This window comes from Pteropus vampyrus, unplaced genomic scaffold (assembly GCF_000151845.1).
Source record: "Pteropus vampyrus isolate Shadow unplaced genomic scaffold, Pvam_2.0 Scaffold446, whole genome shotgun sequence".
Taxonomy (NCBI): domain Eukaryota; kingdom Metazoa; phylum Chordata; class Mammalia; order Chiroptera; family Pteropodidae; genus Pteropus; species Pteropus vampyrus.
Window position 1 is genome coordinate 137,237 of NW_011889227.1, and position 18,092 is coordinate 155,328.

At 61.0% G+C, this 18,092-nt stretch overlaps 4 protein-coding genes across 12 annotated transcripts in view; 1 reads left to right on the plus strand and 3 right to left on the minus strand.

The window, feature by feature from the left end:
* The first annotated feature begins 271 nt into the window (after nt 1-271).
* NDUFV1 (NADH:ubiquinone oxidoreductase core subunit V1) lies at nt 272-6,070 on the plus strand. 3 transcript variants are annotated; one of them, XM_011381623.2, is made up of 10 exons: nt 272-467; nt 1,538-1,620; nt 1,694-1,864; nt 2,890-3,073; nt 3,894-4,083; nt 4,492-4,704; nt 4,883-5,049; nt 5,364-5,445; nt 5,663-5,808; nt 5,907-6,070. In XM_011381623.2, the coding sequence occupies exons 1-10, from the start codon at nt 396-398 to the stop codon at nt 5,991-5,993; spliced, it is 1,395 nt and encodes a 464-aa protein (XP_011379925.1). In that variant the 5' UTR covers nt 272-395; the 3' UTR covers nt 5,994-6,070. The 3 variants fall into 3 exon arrangements, 2 of the variants coding, with proteins under 2 accessions (XP_011379925.1, XP_011379926.1); XR_002777506.1 differs by having other exon boundaries at nt 296-467; nt 5,620-5,808; nt 5,907-6,060; XM_011381624.2 differs by lacking the exon at nt 5,907-6,070 and having other exon boundaries at nt 296-467; nt 5,620-5,814.
* A 337-nt stretch (nt 6,071-6,407) lies between these two features.
* Nucleotides 6,408-10,088, minus strand: LOC105306562 (double C2-like domain-containing protein gamma). Of its 4 annotated transcripts, none has more exons than XM_011381628.2 (10): nt 9,804-10,088; nt 9,557-9,636; nt 9,408-9,479; nt 9,087-9,196; nt 8,871-9,006; nt 8,681-8,734; nt 7,252-7,406; nt 7,069-7,150; nt 6,791-6,887; nt 6,408-6,720 (listed from the first exon to the last, which is right to left on the minus strand). In XM_011381628.2, the coding sequence occupies exons 1-10, from the start codon at nt 10,051-10,053 to the stop codon at nt 6,590-6,592; spliced, it is 1,167 nt and encodes a 388-aa protein (XP_011379930.1). In that variant the 5' UTR covers nt 10,054-10,088; the 3' UTR covers nt 6,408-6,589. The 4 variants fall into 4 exon arrangements, with proteins under 4 accessions (XP_011379930.1, XP_023379881.1, XP_011379931.1 ...); XM_011381629.2 differs by having other exon boundaries at nt 6,578-6,720; nt 6,791-6,871; XM_023524113.1 differs by having other exon boundaries at nt 6,408-6,887.
* Nucleotides 10,026-14,299, minus strand: NUDT8 (nudix hydrolase 8). Of its 4 annotated transcripts, none has more exons than XM_011381626.2 (5): nt 14,004-14,299; nt 13,215-13,347; nt 12,558-12,635; nt 10,289-10,359; nt 10,026-10,183 (listed from the first exon to the last, which is right to left on the minus strand). In XM_011381626.2, exons 1-5 carry the CDS (start codon nt 14,195-14,197, stop codon nt 10,060-10,062), a joined length of 600 nt encoding a protein of 199 aa, XP_011379928.1. In that variant the 5' UTR covers nt 14,198-14,299; the 3' UTR covers nt 10,026-10,059. The 4 variants fall into 4 exon arrangements, with proteins under 4 accessions (XP_011379928.1, XP_023379883.1, XP_011379927.1 ...); XM_023524115.1 differs by having other exon boundaries at nt 10,044-10,183; nt 10,289-10,397; XM_011381625.2 differs by lacking the exons at nt 10,026-10,183; nt 10,289-10,359 and adding an exon at nt 12,170-12,469.
* A 1,320-nt stretch (nt 14,300-15,619) lies between these two features.
* TBX10 (T-box 10) overlaps nt 15,620-18,092 on the minus strand; it is an 8,528-nt gene continuing 6,055 nt past the window's right edge. Inside the window, exons 5-8 of the mRNA XM_011381630.1 lie at nt 17,017-17,172; nt 16,679-16,746; nt 16,370-16,464; nt 15,620-15,940 (exon numbers count right to left, since the gene is read on the minus strand). Of these exons, the coding sequence (XP_011379932.1) occupies nt 15,651-15,940; nt 16,370-16,464; nt 16,679-16,746; nt 17,017-17,172 (609 nt within the window). The 3' untranslated portion in view covers nt 15,620-15,650. The remainder of the gene's footprint in view (nt 15,941-16,369; nt 16,465-16,678; nt 16,747-17,016; nt 17,173-18,092) is intronic.

The window sequence follows — 18,092 nt, forward strand, 5'->3', positions numbered from 1 at the left end:
GCAGGTACACATTAAATGCTGAACCCGTAGAAAGTGGAAAACACCAGAACCCGGCAGAAGGCGACATGCGAGGTTTACTTGAAGTTTGAAAAGCTGGGGGCCGGGAAGCGAACGCGAAGAAGCCGAGCAGGCGAGTAAGGAAGTGGGCCAGCGGTTATGCCAGTGAGCAAGCGCTCGCGAGCCGGGCGCCGTGAGGCAGGAAGGCCGGATGCCGGCGGGACTACATTTCCCAGTAGCTTCAGCGGCAGACAGTCACTTCCGCCAGGGGGCGGGGCCGTCGCCGCCGGGGCGCGTGATGTACTTCCTGTGCGCCGCCTAGCGTCTCGGTCGCGCCAGTTCCTCTTGCCTTAGAGACGTGAAGGTGACAGCAGGAGGTGACCGGGCTGGTTCCCGCGATGCTGGCGGCACGGCGGCTGCTCGGCGGGTCTCTCCCCGCGCGGGTGTCTGTACGGTTCAGCGGCGACACGGTGAGTCCCGGCCTGGCTGGAGCCAGGGGTGTTCGCGGGCGGGTCTCCCTGCTGCGTCTTTGCGGCTGCTGTCCCTTGAGTCTATAATGCCTCCTAGAGAACCTTCCTCATCTCCCCAGCCCGGCAGGAAGGTTGCTTCTCCGACCAGGGTGTAGAAGGTAGGGTTCCAGTAAGAGACTGACTCCTCTCCCCGCGCCAACCCCCCGGCTCCTTGGCTTCCCTTCCTTAACGGTCCCGCGGCCTGGCGGGAAGTTTTGCAGGTGGCGAAGCGCCCGTGTCTCATTGCCGTGACTTTGTGGGGCGTGAATGTGTCATTGCCACATTTTACAGATGCAGAAAACAGTTTTGGAGAGGGATGTGCGCCTCCCGATTCCCAGTCCAGAGCTCTGCTACCCGTAGTGGCTTTTAAGGCGATGGAAGTCTAGAAGCCAGTCTGCCCTAGCCCTCAGTCGGGGTGCTCACCCCTGGGTTATATATGGCATTGCAGACGCCACCTCTTCTCATCAGTTTTTCCCCAGATGGGTCTCTCTCAATCACTTTTGTGTTCCAGCCCCAGTGAGGCATGTCTTTTCCATCAGTAAAAGCATTTTGCCTTCAGAGTTAGTACTATAAGGTGCTGGCCTAATTAAGTTTCAGTCCAGCAGGACAGCCAGACAAGTAAGTGGACATGACATCGCACTGGGCTCGGGAAGATAGTTGGTGCTGTGGTTCAGATGTGGGCTTTGGTCACAGACACACCTGAGCTCAACTTCCATTGGCTGCTTTTGGCTCTAAGCCCTTCCATATGTTCATTTTGCTCTGAGCCTCAGTTTCCTCCTCTGTAAAATCATGCCTGTCTCACGGTTATGAGGATGAAGTGTGGTTTCGAATGTAAAATACTTAGCCTAGTGCCTGCCAAACAGGAAGTGCTTACTAAGTGGTGGTGGTAGTTATGACACCTGAGGCTTAGGCCCCTACCTTCTCCTCAGCCCAGCCCTCTCTGATCAGTGGGACCCAAGGATCTATAGCTTCTGGCCTGGCCTTTCATGACCCCAGAGCTCTCTGGGCCTCCTGACCTTCTGTGTCCATAGACAGCGCCCAAGAAAACCTCATTTGGCTCACTGAAGGATGAAGACCGGATCTTCACTAACCTGTATGGCCGCCATGACTGGAGGTGAGATGGTGCCCTTAGCCTGGTGGGTACCGGGACAGAGCCTCCCCTTCACTGCCTTCCCTACTCTGTTCAGGCTGAAAGGTGCCCAGAGTCGCGGGGACTGGTACAAGACGAAGGAGATCCTGCTGAAGGGGCCCGACTGGATCCTGGGTGAGGTCAAGGCGTCGGGCTTGCGGGGCCGCGGAGGCGCTGGCTTCCCCACTGGCCTCAAGTGGAGCTTCATGAATAAGCCCTCAGATGGCAGGTGTGTGTAGGGAGGCAGAGATGGGGTTGCAGGAGGAACCTTGGGGGTGGCTGTGGCTTCCCCAGGCCTTTGGGTTGTTTCCTTGGAGTGAATAAAATGGGAAAATGTCACCGGAGATTGAGTAGGTGGAACTCAGTTCTCTCTGGTCTTCCTCTGGGGAGACTTGAGGGGTAGCCGAATTAACACAAGGTTTCGACTCAGGCCGACTTAATTGATCAGTTCCTAGCTCTGCCTTCTAATCATATAGCTTTGGGCCGTCTCCTGGCCTTTCCCTCCCCCGCCTTAGTTCTCGCCCACACCACCGCTTCCACCCCTGACCCATGGATGTTGCCGTCTCCCCTTAAGAACTGGATCTCTGAAGGCAGGGCGTCTCCTTCCACGCGCTCGCGGCGTGCACCCGGGCCCCAGCATCCCGGCACACTCAGGGGGGCCCAGCACACGTGGGGAGCCTGGCGCACCCGGGGTATGGTCCGTGGCTCCACCTGGGGCGCGAACCCAGAACCTTCTGCGTGTAAAGCAGACGTGCTGACTGCTACACTACAGAGCCACCCCGATCCTGGCCTTTTTGAACCTCGTGTTTTGTTTTTTTTTGTAAATGGGTTTTGCGTAGGGATTGGAGAGGTAACGTGTAACAGCTTTTGGCCTGTGCGTTGGTCAGCAGATAGAAAGCAAAGGATAAACGCCGGCCACCTTACCTCCTTTGGCCCCACAGATACAGTGGAGGTTCAGGAAGGTGCTCTGTGACCAGAGCAGAATGTAGGCTCTCGGGAAAGCACAGGGAGAGACATTTGGACTGAGCAGAACAAAGACCTTTCCTGTGCTCATAGCCACCCAAAGGTAGAATAGGCAGTGAGCTCCCTGTCATTGGTGGTGAACAATCAGAGCTCCTGGGAACATGTTGGGAGGGCAGAGAGGGATTGGCTGCCAGAGGAGACATCTTTGAGGCTTTCCTGGGTGGGTGGAATTGGGGTTGAAAGCCCAGCCATGGTGGCCCAGTAGCGTAACTGACCTGCTGGCCCCAACAGGCCCAAGTACCTGGTGGTGAACGCCGATGAGGGGGAGCCTGGCACCTGCAAGGACCGAGAGATCATGCGCCATGACCCCCACAAGCTGGTGGAAGGCTGCCTAGTCGGGGGCCGGGCCATGGGTGCCCGTGCTGCCTACATCTATATCCGTGGGGAATTCTACAACGAGGCCTCCAATCTGCAGGTGGGCCAGGGGAGGGACACCCCCAGAGGAGGAGGTGCTAGGTGTGCACTCACATGCCCACTTACCTGGCATAGTTCTTAGATTTTAGTGCTTGATCTGTCCAAGGTCAAACCAGGAGAGCGGTGGTCACTCCTGCATGCATCATGAATGGGACATGACCCCAAAGCCTCCTTCTCTGGGCTTCTCCTCTAGAGCCTCAACTTGGGAGGCCTTCCAGGGCTCCTGGACTCCTAGGGTGCCGGGGGGCTAGGGAACTCGCATGAGGGTTTATTTCCTGCGGAAGAGTCCGGGGGTCATTTCAGTAATTCTCAGCTTGGTGATGCCCGTAGTGATTGGTCCAGGGCCAGAGTCACGCCTTTCTAATAGGCGCCTACACAGCACAGGTTTACGGGACTAGCCCCTGGAACAGTGCGTGGCGCATAGTAGCGTTGTGCACGAGAGCTACAGTTACATATTTTTAAATAAACTGGTAGGGTCTTTTCCTCTATTGTAGGAGCAGTACTTACTCATTATAAAAATAGGAAGCCACACACACACAAGAGAAAAACCTCCCAGACTCACTACCTAGAGAAACTGCTCGCTAAATTTGTATTTCCTAAAATCTTTTTTTTTAAATGCATATAGTTGGAGGATTTTTAAGTGTTATCGCAATAGCATGCACACTCTCGAAGTCCCCACCCCCTCAGAGTGTCCTCCACTTGTGTCCAAAGAGAACTTTCACCCTGGATTTGGCGATGGACTCACGGGGCCTGTACCCCCAACCCCATACACAGTGTTCCCAGGCTCCTGGGGACAGTGCCCTTACACCTCTGTCCCACAGGTGGCCATCCGAGAGGCCTACGAGGCTGGTCTGATTGGCAAGAACGCCTGTGGCTCCGGCTATGATTTCGATGTGTTCGTGTTGCGGGGGGCTGGGGCCTACATCTGCGGGGAGGAGACGGCGCTCATCGAGTCCATCGAGGGCAAGCAGGGCAAGCCCCGCCTGAAGCCACCCTTCCCCGCCGACGTGGGTGAGCCCCGGCCCCCGCCCGGGCCTTGTCCTATGGAGTCCGGGATTTGTCTGCAGGTCCCCACTGGTTGTTCCTAGGGAGTTTCCGAGTTCCTGCTGCACTGGGCGCCGGACAGAGTAGGGGAGAAGCGACATAGACACTCCACCAGTGCCAGCTGCCTCATCCTGCCTCAGGCCCCACGTGAGGCACCCAAGTCCCTTCCAGCCCTCCAGGAGTGAAGGACAGGGTGGTAAACGAGGCGATGCAGCTCCTGCTGGAGTCTGGAGTCCAGTGGGGATGAGTGACAGAGGGGTGAATGCGGGGAGCTCCTTGCCATGAAAGCAGGTCTCTGGGACAGACCCCACTGCCAAGAAACCCAACCTGCCCCCACCCCTGGCAGCCACCAGTCTCTTGTCCCATTTCCCGCAGGAGTGTTTGGCTGCCCCACGACTGTGGCCAACGTGGAGACGGTGGCGGTGTCCCCCACCATCTGCCGCCGCGGAGGGGCCTGGTTTGCCAGCTTCGGCCGTGAGCGCAACTCAGGCACCAAACTGTTCAACATCTCCGGCCACGTCAACCACCCTTGCACCGTGGAGGAGGAGATGTCTGTGCCGCTGAAGGAACTGATTGAAAAGCACGCTGGTGAGGCCCGGGGCCATCGGTGGGGGACAGGACGGTGTCCATGAAGAGAGCCAGGGCTGGAAGGGCGTCAGGAGCCGGGGGTGGGGTCGGGGCTCACAGGTCCTGGGCTCAGGACTAGGCAGGTGTTCTGGCCCCAGTCCTGACCAGCCATCCTTTTGGGGACTGACGGGGGCCCCAGGGGGTGTCTCGGGTGGCTGGGACAACCTCCTCGCTGTGATCCCCGGCGGCTCGTCCACCCCGCTGATCCCCAAGTCCGTGTGTGAGACGGTGCTGATGGACTTCGACGCGCTGGTGCAGGCGCAGACAGGCCTGGGCACAGCCGCGGTGATCGTCATGGATCGCTCGGTAAGGGCTGGCGAACACGCCCCACCCGGTCCCTGCCTCACGCCAGCCTGCTTAGTACCCCTCCCCGGGCGTCTGAGAGCTCTTGCCAGCCCCGGGTCCTGGTTCCTGTAGCCTGATATTCTGTGAGGTTGAAGGGAGGGGAGCAAGGCTGCTCCGGGGGGCGCCCGTGGAGTCTGGGCAGCACAGGATGCCCGGGTCGGAGGGTGGGGGTGAGGGGGTGGCCAAACGGCATTGGATCAGGAGGGTCTGCTGCTGGGGGCTGAGGGCTGGGGCCCAGGCCTTGGGTGCCTGCTCACTGTCCCTCGTCCCTCCAGACAGACATTGTGAAAGCCATCGCCCGCCTCATCGAGTTTTACAAACACGAGAGCTGTGGCCAGTGCACCCCGTGCCGTGAGGGTGAGCACCCCAGGTGGGGTGGGGGCTTTCTCTATGGCTCACCCTGGGCTGGGCGCATGACGGGTGGGCTCTGCACCCCGAGTAAACAGCTGCTGCCTCTTGGTCTACTGTGGCTTCTCTTAGTCCCCACCCACTGTGGCCTGCACCCATCAAGTGCCATCCCCCACGCCCCAGGTAGAGGAGACCATCACGCCCTCTCTTGCTGCTGTGGCTGCAGGTGTGGACTGGATGAACAAGGTGATGGCCCGCTTTGTGAGGGGGGACGCCCGGCCGGCTGAGATCGACTCTCTGTGGGAGATCAGCAAGCAGATAGAGGGCCACACCATTTGTGCCTTGGGTGACGGGGCCGCCTGGCCCGTACAGGTACTGTCCTGCTGGTGCACTAGGGTGGGGGGTGCTGAGAGCCCAGGGTATTGGGAGATTTTTAGACCTCAATTTATACAGTGCTCCCCGCCCCCCAGGGCCTGATCCGCCACTTCCGGCCGGAGCTTGAGGAGCGGATGCAGCGGTTCGCCCTGCAGCACCAGGCCAGGCAAGCCGCCTCCTGAGCCCACTGCCCCAGGCTGGCATCCATCTGTCCGGAGGGCTGTACAATAAAGCGAGTGCTGCCCACTCTCCCGTTGCAGCTTCTTTGTGGCCTTGCTCTTCACCTTGCCACCTGTGGCCTATTACTCATGGAAGCCTATTTTTTAGACAGGCGGAGGCTTGGGAGGGGATAGGTCAGCTCAGAGTCATGTCATCAACCCACACCTTGGCCTCCTGTGGGTCCGTGAGTCTGTTCTGGGCCATCGTGAGCCCCCAGCCCTCAGTGCAGGAAGCAGGGGTGGGAAGTGGTGTCATGAGGGGAAAGCTGTGGCTTGGGGTCCACACCGGGCCCTCTGGAAGGTGGAGGCAAGGCGAGCAGGGCCCAGTCTGCCCTGTGAGGCGATGGGCAGAGAAAGAACAGGCTTGCCCTGGTCCGCTGTGGCAGAGAGGTTTATTCTTGCTTCCTGATTTGGCAGTGGGCACACTTGAAAGGCGGGAAGGAAACAGTTTGACCAGGGCGTGAGGGGGTGAGGCAGCCCTCGGTCCTCCCAGCTCTGTGGGGACGTCTGTGGGTCAGTTTTGGGGAGAAGCGGTGAGCAGGGCACGGCCAGCGCCCCTGCTAGTCACTGAGCTGGAGGGGTACACCGTCCAGTGGGTGCCACAGCTCCAGCTGGCGGTCACTGCGGCCCAGGCATTCGCACCAGTGCCGCTGGCGCTCCCCACTGGTCCGGGCACTCAGCTGTACCCCGCCTGGGTTGGGGATAGAGGTCAGGAGCTATGTGGGAGCCCACTGGACCCCCTGCCCTGCATTCCCACTCACCAATGAAGTCGTTGGCTGTGCCCAGGTCATAGTCCCATACAGACACCAGCAGTGTTTTCTGGGCCAGCTCCTCCCTCGGGCCTGCATAGAAGAATTCCTGCAGGGCAGGGGACAGGAAGGCAGGAGGAGGAGGCCTGGGGTCCTTTGCAGTTTCAGAAACAGGCTCAGGCAGGTGAGCAGCTCAGGCTAGCGGGGACCTGTGCTTTCTGACCGAGGCAGGACGCTGACCTCCCCCGCCCCAGAGCAGCCAGGATGGCATCGGCCTGGCCTTGGCCTACCTCATTGAACTCGGGGTTCAGGGTCTTCTTCCGAACACTGGTCTTGTATTTAGATTTCTTTCCCACATTTGGATGCAGGAAACTGGGGAGGATGGGGTCAGGTTACATGCGGCCTTGGAGAGGTGAGCCCCGTAGGGCTCTGAGGAACCCCCATACCCACCTGTTCACCGTGTTTACACTCACAGGCGGACGAAGGGGTCCGAGTAGCCATTGGCATCCATGGGGGCGAGGTGGGCGCAGCGCAGCACACCCACCAGCAGGCCACCCCGCTGAGAGCTGTAGCACAGTGACAGCAGGATGCGCCCACGTTCCTCCCCAGCCACCTCCGCCTCCACCTCCTGCAGGGTAGGCTGGGGTCAGCCCCTGTGTGGCCCAAAGCCTACCCACCCACCCAGTGTTGGCCAGGATGTGAGAACTCGAGCCGGCTGCAAAGAAATCGAGCCAGTGATTTAACTTCATGATTCGATTTCCCGAGACAGTCATTGACTTAGTGCTCTGGAAGGGAACTTAGAGGGTCAGCTGTGCCCTCAAGGGCAAGAAGGAGGGGGCTTGCTCAGGCAGTGTGACCTCACCGAGTGCCACAAACAGGCCAGGAGCTTCCTAAGTGAGTGCCCACTAAGTGCCCATCACTGCCCCTGCAGGGCTAGCCCAGTGTCCCTGAGACCACTCTGAGTGGCTGTTCTCTACCCAAGAACCTATGGGTCCTTCCAGCTACAGAACCTCCCCCTTTTCACCTCCCACCTCCTTGGGGACCAGATGCAGACTGTCCTTTGCCATACTTGGTCCCTGGTGCTTCTGAAAGGACTTGAAGAGGATGCCTGGGAAGAATGTTTTTCTGCCACACTTAATGTAGGATTCAATTTGCAGAAAGCTCAACTGTGCCCGCGTTCAGCTCTCAGTAAGGGAGTGCTCTGTGAGCACCTGCCATGCACCATGGCACTGCCGTGTGTGGGGTCTGGGACCGGAAGTGGATGGCGCAGGGTGCCTGCTCCACATTGGCGAGACTTGCCCAGCCTTGGTTAGTTGGCAGCAGTAACTTGCGGCTCCACTAGGGGGCAGGACAGCAGCACCTGGCCCTTCAATGTGAGAGGGGCCTGGGCCAGCAGTGCCTCAGCCTTGCAGGTGGCCCACCTCTCCTGTGCAGAAGGGGTTCCGGCCTGATTGTTGGTCTCCTGTGGAGCCCCCTGCAGTCACCGTCGCTGCCACCTGATAAGGGCCTGTCAGGAGTGGCACTAGCCCCAGGAGAGGCACCCACACTACCCCAGGGGCCCACCCAGCAGTTGGAACCATACCCTGTCCATTCTCTGCTGCCCTCAGGCCACAGACAAATCCCACCTCTGCCTCAAGGCGGCCTGGGTCTCTGCCCCCTTGCCTGTCCCCATGTCTCACGGCTCCTCTGGGCTGCCATGACACAGGTGTCCACCTCCCTACACAGTCACTGGTCTGGCTATTCCCCAGGGTTCTTCTGAGCAGTGATGACAGTGACAAAGCCCATGAGAGAGATGGCCTCAGTTTCTCCAAGCCCACCTTGTCCCCTGCCTGATGCACTTCTGCCTGGGCCAGCCCAGTCTTTTCCGCCCCCAACCCCGTGCCGTCCTGCTGTCCTACCCACCTCCTCATACAGGGACATGCCGCGGGCTGTGTCCAGGCTCTTGGGCCTCTTGGTCTGAAAGAGCAGAGAGCCCAGTCACCTTGGCCGACACTCACTGCCCAGATTCCCCTCGCGGCCCTCCCCTCTCTAGCTTTCCCGGCACGAGCTTCCTCGCCCCTGAACCCCCACTCTGTGCGCCAGCCCCACTCACCAGCCTCCGCTTCTCCAGACACACGTTGAAGCTCCTGGCTCGGTTGGGTACCAGCCTCCTCAGGGGCACCCGCAGCTCCCCCAGGGGGGGTGCCCGCCGCCGTCTCCGCATCCGCGGGTCCTCACACACACACAGTCTGGTGGCCACCCAAGTCAGACCTGGCCGGGCAAGCCCCTACCCCGCCCTGCTCCCTCACGGCCCACGCCCGGTCCTCACCGCAGGGTCTTACGCCCAGCGTCCTGGCGGGTGAAGCCATAATAGGTGAGCGTCTCTTCCCAGACAGGTCCCCTTGTGCCCCGAACTGTGTGTGTCCGCAGCTGGCTGGCCTAGGGGCCAGGCAGGGTGGGTCAGGGCCTCAGTCCTTAGGGCCCCACCCTGGCCCACCTCCCTGATGGGATCCCCGGTTGCATATTCCAGCAATGGGGAGCTGCGGGCCTGATGTCCAGGTCCTTGGAGGGAGGAGCAGGGCAGGACAGGTGGGTGACCAGGCTGGGTGTGGCCAAAGAGCAGCAGTAGTGGCCTGGGTCTCACCCTCACCTTGCTGGCCCCTGGCAGTAGGTTGGCTTTGACGTAGGTGTCCACAGAGCCTGAGGCCGGTGGCTTGAGGCCCTGGGAAGAGACAGTGGATGTGGGGCAGGCCTGTGGCTCAGACCCGTGGCCCAAGGACCCCCCACCCACACCATTACCTTGGCACGATGAGCCGTGCAGTGCAGAGTGCTGTTGTCCGCGTCGAAAAGAAGCGTGAACTCAAGGGTGCCCAGGGCAGCTGAGGGCAGGTGGTAGACGGGGTCAGTTCCCACCCGAAACCTCCCCTGTGGCACCATGCCTCCTGCCCTGCCCCTCTCATCTGAGGTCAGATGCCTTGGATGCCCCAGACCCCACCCTGGCTGGGCTGGGCCCGGAGTGTCCCCCTTGTCCACTGTCCCTACTCACTGCTGTCGTCTGAGTCTCCCTCTGGCTCTAGGTCCGGCTGCCACTGGGGCGCAGGGTGGATGGCAGGGGCCACTGCAGGGCGTGGGTCTGGGGTACGCAGGGCAGGCTCGGCGAACGGGTTGAAGTGCGGGAAGTAGTCGGAAATGAGGTGGATAGGCCGGATGGGGCCTGGGCTCACGTCGATGGCCATGTGCTCCTGCATGCTCACCCGCGGCGGCCGCCTCCTGCTGGCTGCTGCTGCGCCCGCCATGGGGGCTCAGACATGGGGCGGGAGTTCAGAGAAGGCCCCGCAGACTGGAGATGAGGGGGCTGCACCCAACGAGTTAGGGCAAGGAGGCATCACGGAGGGCACTGAGGGGCTCCTGGGTGGCAGCCGGGACCTGAGGACAGCGCATGGTGAAGGGGGGTGGGATGGGGGAGAAGAGGAGGCTCCGGCCTGGAGGGGGACCTGGTGAGCAGGCAGGTGGGCCGGCCGGGCTACTTACTGCTCTGAGAGCTCCGCCTGGTTCGGTTCGCTGCTAGCTGTGCGCCTGGCTGTGCGCCTGACTGAGGTAACCTGTGAGAGCAAGAGTGTGACCAATGGCCTCCTGGTCCCTATGGGGGAGAAGGAAGAGGCGGGGCTCAGAACCCACCTCCAGGGCTCAGGAGGTGGCACCTCCCTGGCCTCAACCCCAAGGGTCCCTTTCCTTAGTGGGGGGGGCCTCAGCCTCCCTCCTCCTCCCTCACGACCTGCACCCCACATGCCGTCAGAGTTATTTTTACCACCATCATGAGGCTCTGCTCCCTGGTGAGAAGGCTGGAGGGCCAGAGGTGACGCAAGGGGTGTGAAGGGCAATGAGAGGGGTGTGAGGGAGGAGGGCAGGAGGAGGGAGCCTAAGGGAAGGAGGAGGGGTGCAGGGCCCCCTTGGGAGGTGCGGAGTGGGTGCATGAGAAGGCGAGGTGGGAGGGATCGGGGAGAGGGGAGGCAGTGCCGGGCAAGAGGGCATCTGCAGTCTGGTCCCCTTGCAGCTCCAGCTTTTGAAAACGTGGGTCAGATGACTTCAACGCCTCTCTCCCCGTCTCCGGGCTTGGAATAAAATTCTAACCTATCACCGAGACTGTCCCCTTGGTGCCTCAGGGGGTCCCCTGAGTGCACCAAGTTCCACGTTTATTCTTCTTGGTTTCCTTGAACGCCCCGAGCTTTGCGCATTGCTGCACCTGCCCAGAGTTCCCTCCCCTGCCCTTTGACCTAGCCCATTGCTGCTCACCTTTGGGTTCAAGGTCACTCTTTGCAAGGGAACTTGGCTGACTTTTACCTGCTCAACCTTCCCTCTTCCCATTGGTCCTCTGGAGGCCACCCCTCCCCTACTCAGTTCACGAGGTTCACCCTCTTCCCCAGGCTTGTGCCTCAGACCCTGCCAATCAAAGAATTCCAAATCCAGTTGGCCACATGACAAACTCGGGGAAGGCCATGTGACCCAAGGCAGGCCAGTACAGTGCAATTCTGGGTTAGACTAGCCGAGAAAGAGAAGCAGCGTTCCGCTGATGGAACGCGGGTGCCGCGCGGTCCTGGAGCTGCTGGCCTCCTCACCTCTCCCCCCTGTGGTGTAGAGAATGCTCCCGAAGAACGAAGCCAACACAGTGGAAGCGGCCAGAGGAAGAGCCCCTGGATGCAGCCATGCCTGAAGCGAACCATCCCCGGAGTTTGTAATCTCCATTCCTCTTTTGGCAGTCAGCTGGGGGAGTTTTCTATCACTTGTCCTGGCTAATAACTCCCAGTCCACCATGTCAAGTTCCGACCTCCCACCCCTCAACTCTCTCATGAAGCCCTGGTCTATATAATTGCTGTATAATTCCACTATTATCTCAGATTGATTAATGTGCAATCGCACAATTATCTGTGTGACCTGATCTAAGGTCTCCTTCAGAGTGAGTCCCAGCTGCCACCAGAAGCAGGACAGCATCTGGCTGATCCGCAGATGTGGCTCCAGCACGGCAGCTGGCCACGGTGGGCGCTTGGCAGTAATGTGCAGGGCTCCCCCCCCCCCCAGATTCCTGCAGCCTGGCACATGGTCAGCCAGGCACGGAGGAGGGGACGGTGCAGCGGCTAGGAGTTTGCGCTAGAGTCAAAGAGGGCCTGGTTCAAATCCCTGCTTGGGGTGAACTTAGGCAAGGTATGTGTCCCCCCTGAGACCCAGTCTCACCAGCCAGGGACACTGTTGGCTGTCATGAGGGTGACATGAGAGAAATGATGCTGAGCACCTGGCACACAGTAAGGGCCCACTGCTGTGAGTGACCGTGTGACAGAGGTACCCTAACCGGAATACCAGCTGTCCTGTGGGGTCTGCCCAAGGTCAGGGCCCCAGTGCAGAAGGTGCAGTCACTGCGGAGTTGGCAAAGACTCTTTATTCAGTCCTGGAGTGGAGCTGCCCAGGCTGGGGCTGCTTAGGGCCAGGTCTTTAGACTCTTGGCAGCCCAGAGATGACCAGGCGGGGCTGGTAGGCACCAGGTGCTATCAGCTGCAGGGCAAACTCTGTGATGGCAGCTGTGAGCCCCCAGACACGGTGTGGCCCGTGAAGGAAGACAGGCATTGTGTAGTGGTAGTGGCTGCCCTTGCGGAAGTGGGTATAGCCTTGGTTCTCCATCTGCAGCAGGTGAGCTAGAGACAGGGCAAACACCTCGTCCACCTGTGGGCAGGAGGCAGGGAGAGGGTGGGCAGAGGCCCGACCATTGCAGCCTCCCCGCATTGGGACAGCCCAGGCCCTCAGCACTTACCTCCTCGGGGTTGGGCTTGAGGCTCTGGGGATCCAGTGGGCCCACACCAGCAAGCACCGGCGCTATGGTGGTCTTATTCTGGCACAGGAAGGCAGACAGTCAGGGGAGGCGTGATCTTGGCAGGGCTTTGGGGCTGGGGAGGGGCAGCTGGGAGAAGGACCCCGCCTCGCCATCCAGAGGCCTTCAGCAGTCAAGGTCAGGTCCACCTGGCCCCCTGGGGGCTCACTGCGGCCAGGAGGGCTGGCTCGCCCGCATTCAGGCCTCTGGGCCTTTTGCAGATTGTTCCCTGCAGTTGGGACAACCTTCTTTTTTACTACCCTACAATCTGCCACTTGTGATTCAGTCCCTTCTTTCCCTGTGAAGCCTTCCTCAACCTTCAGCCATCAAGCTGAGCAGAGCCGGTTCACCTTGGGGCTACTTCTATCCCAGATTTGAGTGTCACTATCCTCCATGGGAGGGGGATAAAAATACCCCTGGCCCCTCTCCAACTTGTCGTGTGGGGATGGAAGGCGACTGCCAAGCAGGTGACTGGTACTCCACTGCATTGCATTCCATGCCTGCGAGTCCATGACCATGCTCCTTGTGCCTGGGGTCCTGGCTCCTAGCCCAGTGAATGAGGTAAGGGCTGGCGATGGCCTCAGAGCCTGGTGGGCTCACCTGGTCATATACTGGCTGCAGGATACCCCACACGTGGTCCTCAGGCACCACCAGGCCCAGCTCCTCGTGAGTCTCCCTCAGGGCCGTGTGCACCACGTCCTGGTCAGCAGGGTCACGCTTGCCGCCTGGGAAACTAAACAGGCATAGACAGCCTGGTTCTTGGGCTGTTGGGGCCATGGAGGGGCGGGGATGGCAGCTGTGGCAGAGGGCCAGTGGCCCACCTAAGCCTCTGCCCCTAGTTTGCGGCGAGGCGGGCAAGATCTCTCCAGGCTGTTTACCTCCCTGAGCAATGGGGATAAGGGAGAGAGGCTCTGGAGCTCAGACCTGTACATTCCATCTACGGTGGCTTCAGTGGCGCTGACAGGGACCCTAGGCTGTTCCCAATTCTCGCCGAGGGCGGGGCCAGGGCTGGAAGCCAGGAAGCGACGCCCCGCGCGCTACCTTTGCCGTGGGACCTGAATCTCGCCCTAGTCGTTGGGAGTGGGCAGGGTCCTGCCTTTTCAGAGAGTAGGACATAACTCGGAGAGAGGGGTCGCCGACCGGAGGTGATGCAGACGTGCTTACAGGGACCCGGCGTGGCGCCCGGGCAGGAGCACTCCCACGCTCCAGGAGGAGGGACGCGGGTCGCAGGCCCTGCCGTAGCCCGCCGGCCAACGGGCTCTTTGCAGACCCATTCCACAGAGGCGGGAACCGAAGTTCGGAGAGGCTACGTGCCCGGCCCGCGGTACCAGCAGTCTCCGGGGTTCAGCGGCCTTCTCCTAAAAGGGAGACAAGTTCCCGGGCCTGTACCTGACGTCACCCTTGTGCCTCCCGGCCAGGCGGCTAGACCGCAGCGTGTAGAGCAGCGCCGGGACCCCGCGCACGGAGCACAGCGGCACGAGCACCGCGGCCGCCGCGGGCCACGCGCGGAGCCGGGCTGTGGCCGGCGCCAGCAGCCGCCGGCAGCGATGCTCGCCCTCCGCGGACAGGCAGTCGGGCAGCATGTCGGGCCGGGCGCTGCGGGAACACAGAGGGCGCCAGACAGCAGGAGGAAAGGGCGAGGTCGCGCTCACCCTCTCGGGAACCTGACGGGGGCCGAGGGACCTAATGCCCCGCCCCGCCCGGTCCTTTGGCGGCGGGGCGGGGCTGGTAAGGGGGCGGGGCCTCGGTGGGACGGGGCGGGGCCCCAAGTGGAAAAGCAGTGGATTGAGCCTCACGGTGCCCCGGGGGCGTGGCCGGAAGGGGCGAGGCCAGATACCTCGGGCTGCCGACCGAGGGGCGGGCGAGGGGCGGGCATGGGCCGCGGGCGGGGCTGCGGTGGACCGTCCGCGGATCTGCGTCCTCGAGCTACCCTGGAGCATCTCGGGTAGTACACGACCCAGCAACCGGACCCGCCCCTCTTGACCGCGGAGTTCGGGAGTCAGGGTGTGTCTTGCTGTTGAGGCCCCGCAGGGCTCCGGGTCCCTCCGCGCTCGCGTGTGTCCGTACTTCTCCAAGGACCTAACAGGAAATGCTCCAGGACGGGCAGAGTCGGCGTTTAGGGAGTTCACGGGACTCTCCGTAGGAGGCCTCCAGGAAGGAGCGCCCTCCGGCCCCTCTTGCCAGGTTCCGCTGGGTGGCGCACGCTGCGCCCTACCGCTCTAAGGGATCCACTCCAGGCCCAGGCCTTTGCCCTTGGATGTCCCCCGTCCTGACCCCTCTGCCCCGCAGTTTCTACCCCTTTAGGTGTTGGTTTAAATGTCACTTTCTTTAGAAGCTTTTCTGTCTCCAGTCTTGATCAGATTCTCAAATCCCTCCTCCCACCCATTCTTGGCTCTTGTAGGCGTTGCCTATTGTGGTTCTGCACTCGTCCCCCAGAACTGGCTCGTCGGGGACCAGACGACCCAGCCTTATACATAGCATCTAAACGTGGAGCAGTAGGTGTCACCATACTTTGCTTTGACTTTGAGCAAGTGCCTCCCTGAGCTGCAGTTTCTGTCCTCATCTGGGCACATAGGCAGGGAGCGGTAACCGTCAGCCTCCCCCACAGCCCCCCCACCGGGCTGGTGTCACCTCCTTTACCATCGCTTGGTGTGTCCAGGGATGCCAGCTGCACTCGGCAGAGCTTTGGCATGTCTGCAGCCCAGACTGCGGTCTGGGTGTTCCTGAGACCCTCCGCCCCGACCCCAGGGACAGAAGTGCTCTGACCACCCATGCCAAATGGTTTAATGTTGGGGATAAGGGAGAGATAAAACAGGGTTCGGAGGAATCACACCCAAGGCTGAAGGGGGCAGGTTGAGAGGTAGGGGGCCTGGTTCCAAGTCCGGCACCATCCCAGCCTTACAGTGACTCAGCAGGGGGCCTCTCTCTGGGCTTCCACCTGTACTGCTCTCCTTGGGAAGGGAGGAGGTCTCTGCAGAGGCGAGGCTGCAGGGCATGGGCTTCAGGGTAAGAGGACTGTCCTCAGGGCAGCCACCATCACTGAGGGGCCTGGTGGGAACCCAGGCACGTGGCAGGAGGGGACAGGAGCCCCAGCCCAGCTTGAAGGGGCAGGCCCTCCTGATCCCTGTCAGCCTGGATATTGGGGAGGGGGTATGGTGTCGGTCGAGCCTTTGGGATTCTAAGAGCGCCCGAGGCTCCAGGGTACAGGTCCGGGTAGGCGAGAGGCCGGTAGGTGGCTGGGGCCAGCAGAGCTTCAGGGGGAGCCAACAGCTGATGGTGGAGCCGGGCAGGGGTCCTGGAGGCAGAAGCTGGAGCTTTGTTGGGGTCTGAGGGAGGAAGTAGTCTAAGTGGACCCCAGACCTCCCCTCACATCCACAGCCTGCCCTGTCCGCTTCTCTGCTCCTCCCATCACAAGTTGCCCACCTCTGTCTTTGCTCTTACTTTCCCTGCTGCCTTAAATTCCTCTCCCACTTTCTCCCTCTATCCAAACCCTTCCTGGTCCTCCAAGGCCTAGCTGGGGAAACACCTCCTCCAGGAAGCCCACCTGACATCCCCACTTCTGCTCTCAGCACCTTGACCCTGCCCTATTCTCTGTCTCAGAAACCTCCGCTTCCCCCTCTCTGTCCACACGGGTGCCCAGTGGGCTTGCTGAGCATGCCGGAACCCCTTCTCGGAGGCCCTGGGGCCCTGTCCCCTTGCTTCCCACCCACAGTTCAGGCCCTGATCCCACTGTGTCTGTGAGTCTGGGGGCTAACCTTTCTTCTGCTCCTTGGAGCCCTTCGACAGGCAGGGGCTGAGGCTGCCATGACTCTGGGCTGGGACATCGAGCAGGGGCCGTGGAGACACCATCCTGAAGATGCAAAGGGAAGGAATGGGGGCAGGGGGTCAAGGTGAAGAACTCAGGCCAAGGGTCTGTTTCAGAGTAAGACAGTGGGACCCCAGGACAAATAATGGGCATGACCCTGAAACGGGGGTCAGAAGCAGAGGCCTTAGGAGGTGCCTGGGAATGGGGGGAGGGGCTGGGTGAGGGCAGTGGGATAGAACTGGCAGGGGTCGGATGGTACCAGGAGTCTGGGTCACTCTCCCTAAAGCCTTTGGCAAAAGGGTTGCTGGCGATCTTCAGCTGGGTGATCTGCAGAGGAGAAAGTGAAGTTAGGGACCAGCCCTGAGCCAGGGAAAGGCCGTGATGTCCCAGGCTCAGTCATCCTGTCCTACCGGGACCTTCCGATCAGGAGGCCCTGGGACCCAGGCAGCGAAATGACTGGGCAGGTGCTCGCTGAGTCCCAGGGAGGGAGAGCAGGGCAGGGGTCTGTGCGCATGCGGGAGCTGAAAGCCTTGGGCCTACATCTCTGCCCCTGTGAAGTGGGCCGGCAAGTGCCCCGTGAACTGTGCCCCAACCCACCCGGTGGTTCTGATAGGCTGTCACGGCTGTGAACTGGGTCTCCGTGAAGATGAAGGACTTGAAGTTCTCCTGGGCGTAGCGCTCGCTGTCCTTGCGTGGGTCCACAAAGACCACGTGGAAGCGGGGCTGGTAGCGGTGCATGGAGTTGAGGATGATCTGTGGGGGGCGCAGGGGTGGGGGACAGCAGCGAGCTCTCACCGAGGCCGGAGCCCCTCTCCCCGGGGCAGGGTCCGCCCTGGGCCTGCTGCCCCCGCTTCACTGTGCCGATGGCGAAGGCTCTGAACTTGAGAGCCAGCAGTTCTGTGTCGAAGGCCCTTTGAGTCTGAGTGTCCTTGCTGCTTCGCCTTCTCACACCCACGTCTGGCTGTCCACTTTGCCTTCAGAACTATCCAGAATCTGACCAGCTTTCCCACCCCATTGCCTCTGCCCTGTGTGGCCTCCATCATCTTTCACCTGTGTTTGCTCGGCTGCCTCCTGGCTGGTCTCCCTGCCTCCGCCTGGCTCCTCCGCCCATTCTCCACACACCAGCTCCAGTGAGACACCGCATGTCGCCCCTTCCTCAGAACCCTCCTGTGACTCCCACCCCGTACAGAGTAAAAGCCAGGCTCCTCTTTGCAGCCAGCTGGCCCTGCAGATCAGCTCTGGCCACCTTCAGCCCCTCTGCCCAAACCCCTTCCCCTCCTCGCTTCACTCCAGCCACACAGGGAGCCTCCTTGTAGTTCCCCCAACTCGCCCAGCATTCTCTGGCCTCAGGGCCTTTGCACTTGCTCTTTCCTTGCCTGAGACAGCTTCCCCCCTCCTCTACGCACAGGCTCCCTCCTCCGCTTCCTCAGGTCCCTGTTCAAATACCACCTCGGCAGCTTCCTGGGCTCCTGGAAAGGAATGGCCATCTCCGTCTCAGCCCCTGACCATAGGTCCTTTTTTTCCGGGCATTTAGCGCCATCTGAGACACTACATTCTGTGTCTTCTGCGTCCCTTGCTTACCATGCGCCCCTGCCCCAGGATGAGAGCGCAATGAGGCTAGGGGCCTTTGTCTGTCTGATGAAGTGTGAACAGTGCTGTGTTTTGGCACCTAC

Excerpts from the sequence above, each read along its gene's own strand:
- NUDT8 (XM_011381625.2), bottom strand. The coding sequence starts at position 14,197 with ATGCTGCCCGACTGCCTGTCCGCGGAGGGCGAGCATCGCTGCCGGCGG. Across the intron at positions 13,348-14,003 it reads AGGCACAAGGGTGACGTCAG|TTTCCCAGGCGGCAAGCGTG; the intron begins GTACAGGCCCGG and ends ATGCCTGTTTAG. Across the intron at positions 12,636-13,214 it reads TGCAGCCAGTATATGACCAG|AATAAGACCACCATAGCGCC; the intron begins GTGAGCCCACCA and ends TTCCTGTGCCAG.
- NDUFV1 (XM_011381623.2), top strand. The coding sequence starts at position 396 with ATGCTGGCGGCACGGCGGCTGCTCGGCGGGTCTCTCCCCGCGCGGGTG. Across the intron at positions 468-1,537 it reads TACGGTTCAGCGGCGACACG|ACAGCGCCCAAGAAAACCTC; the intron begins GTGAGTCCCGGC and ends CTGTGTCCATAG. Across the intron at positions 5,809-5,906 it reads GGGCCGCCTGGCCCGTACAG|GGCCTGATCCGCCACTTCCG; the intron begins GTACTGTCCTGC and ends CCCGCCCCCCAG.
- LOC105306562 (XM_023524113.1), bottom strand. The coding sequence starts at position 10,053 with ATGGCGGGCGCAGCAGCAGCCAGCAGGAGGCGGCCGCCGCGGGTGAGC. Across the intron at positions 9,197-9,407 it reads TACTGCCAGGGGCCAGCAAG|GCCAGCCAGCTGCGGACACA; the intron begins GTGAGGGTGAGA and ends CCTGGCCCCTAG. Across the intron at positions 8,735-8,870 it reads GTCTGGAGAAGCGGAGGCTG|ACCAAGAGGCCCAAGAGCCT; the intron begins GTGAGTGGGGCT and ends CTGCTCTTTCAG.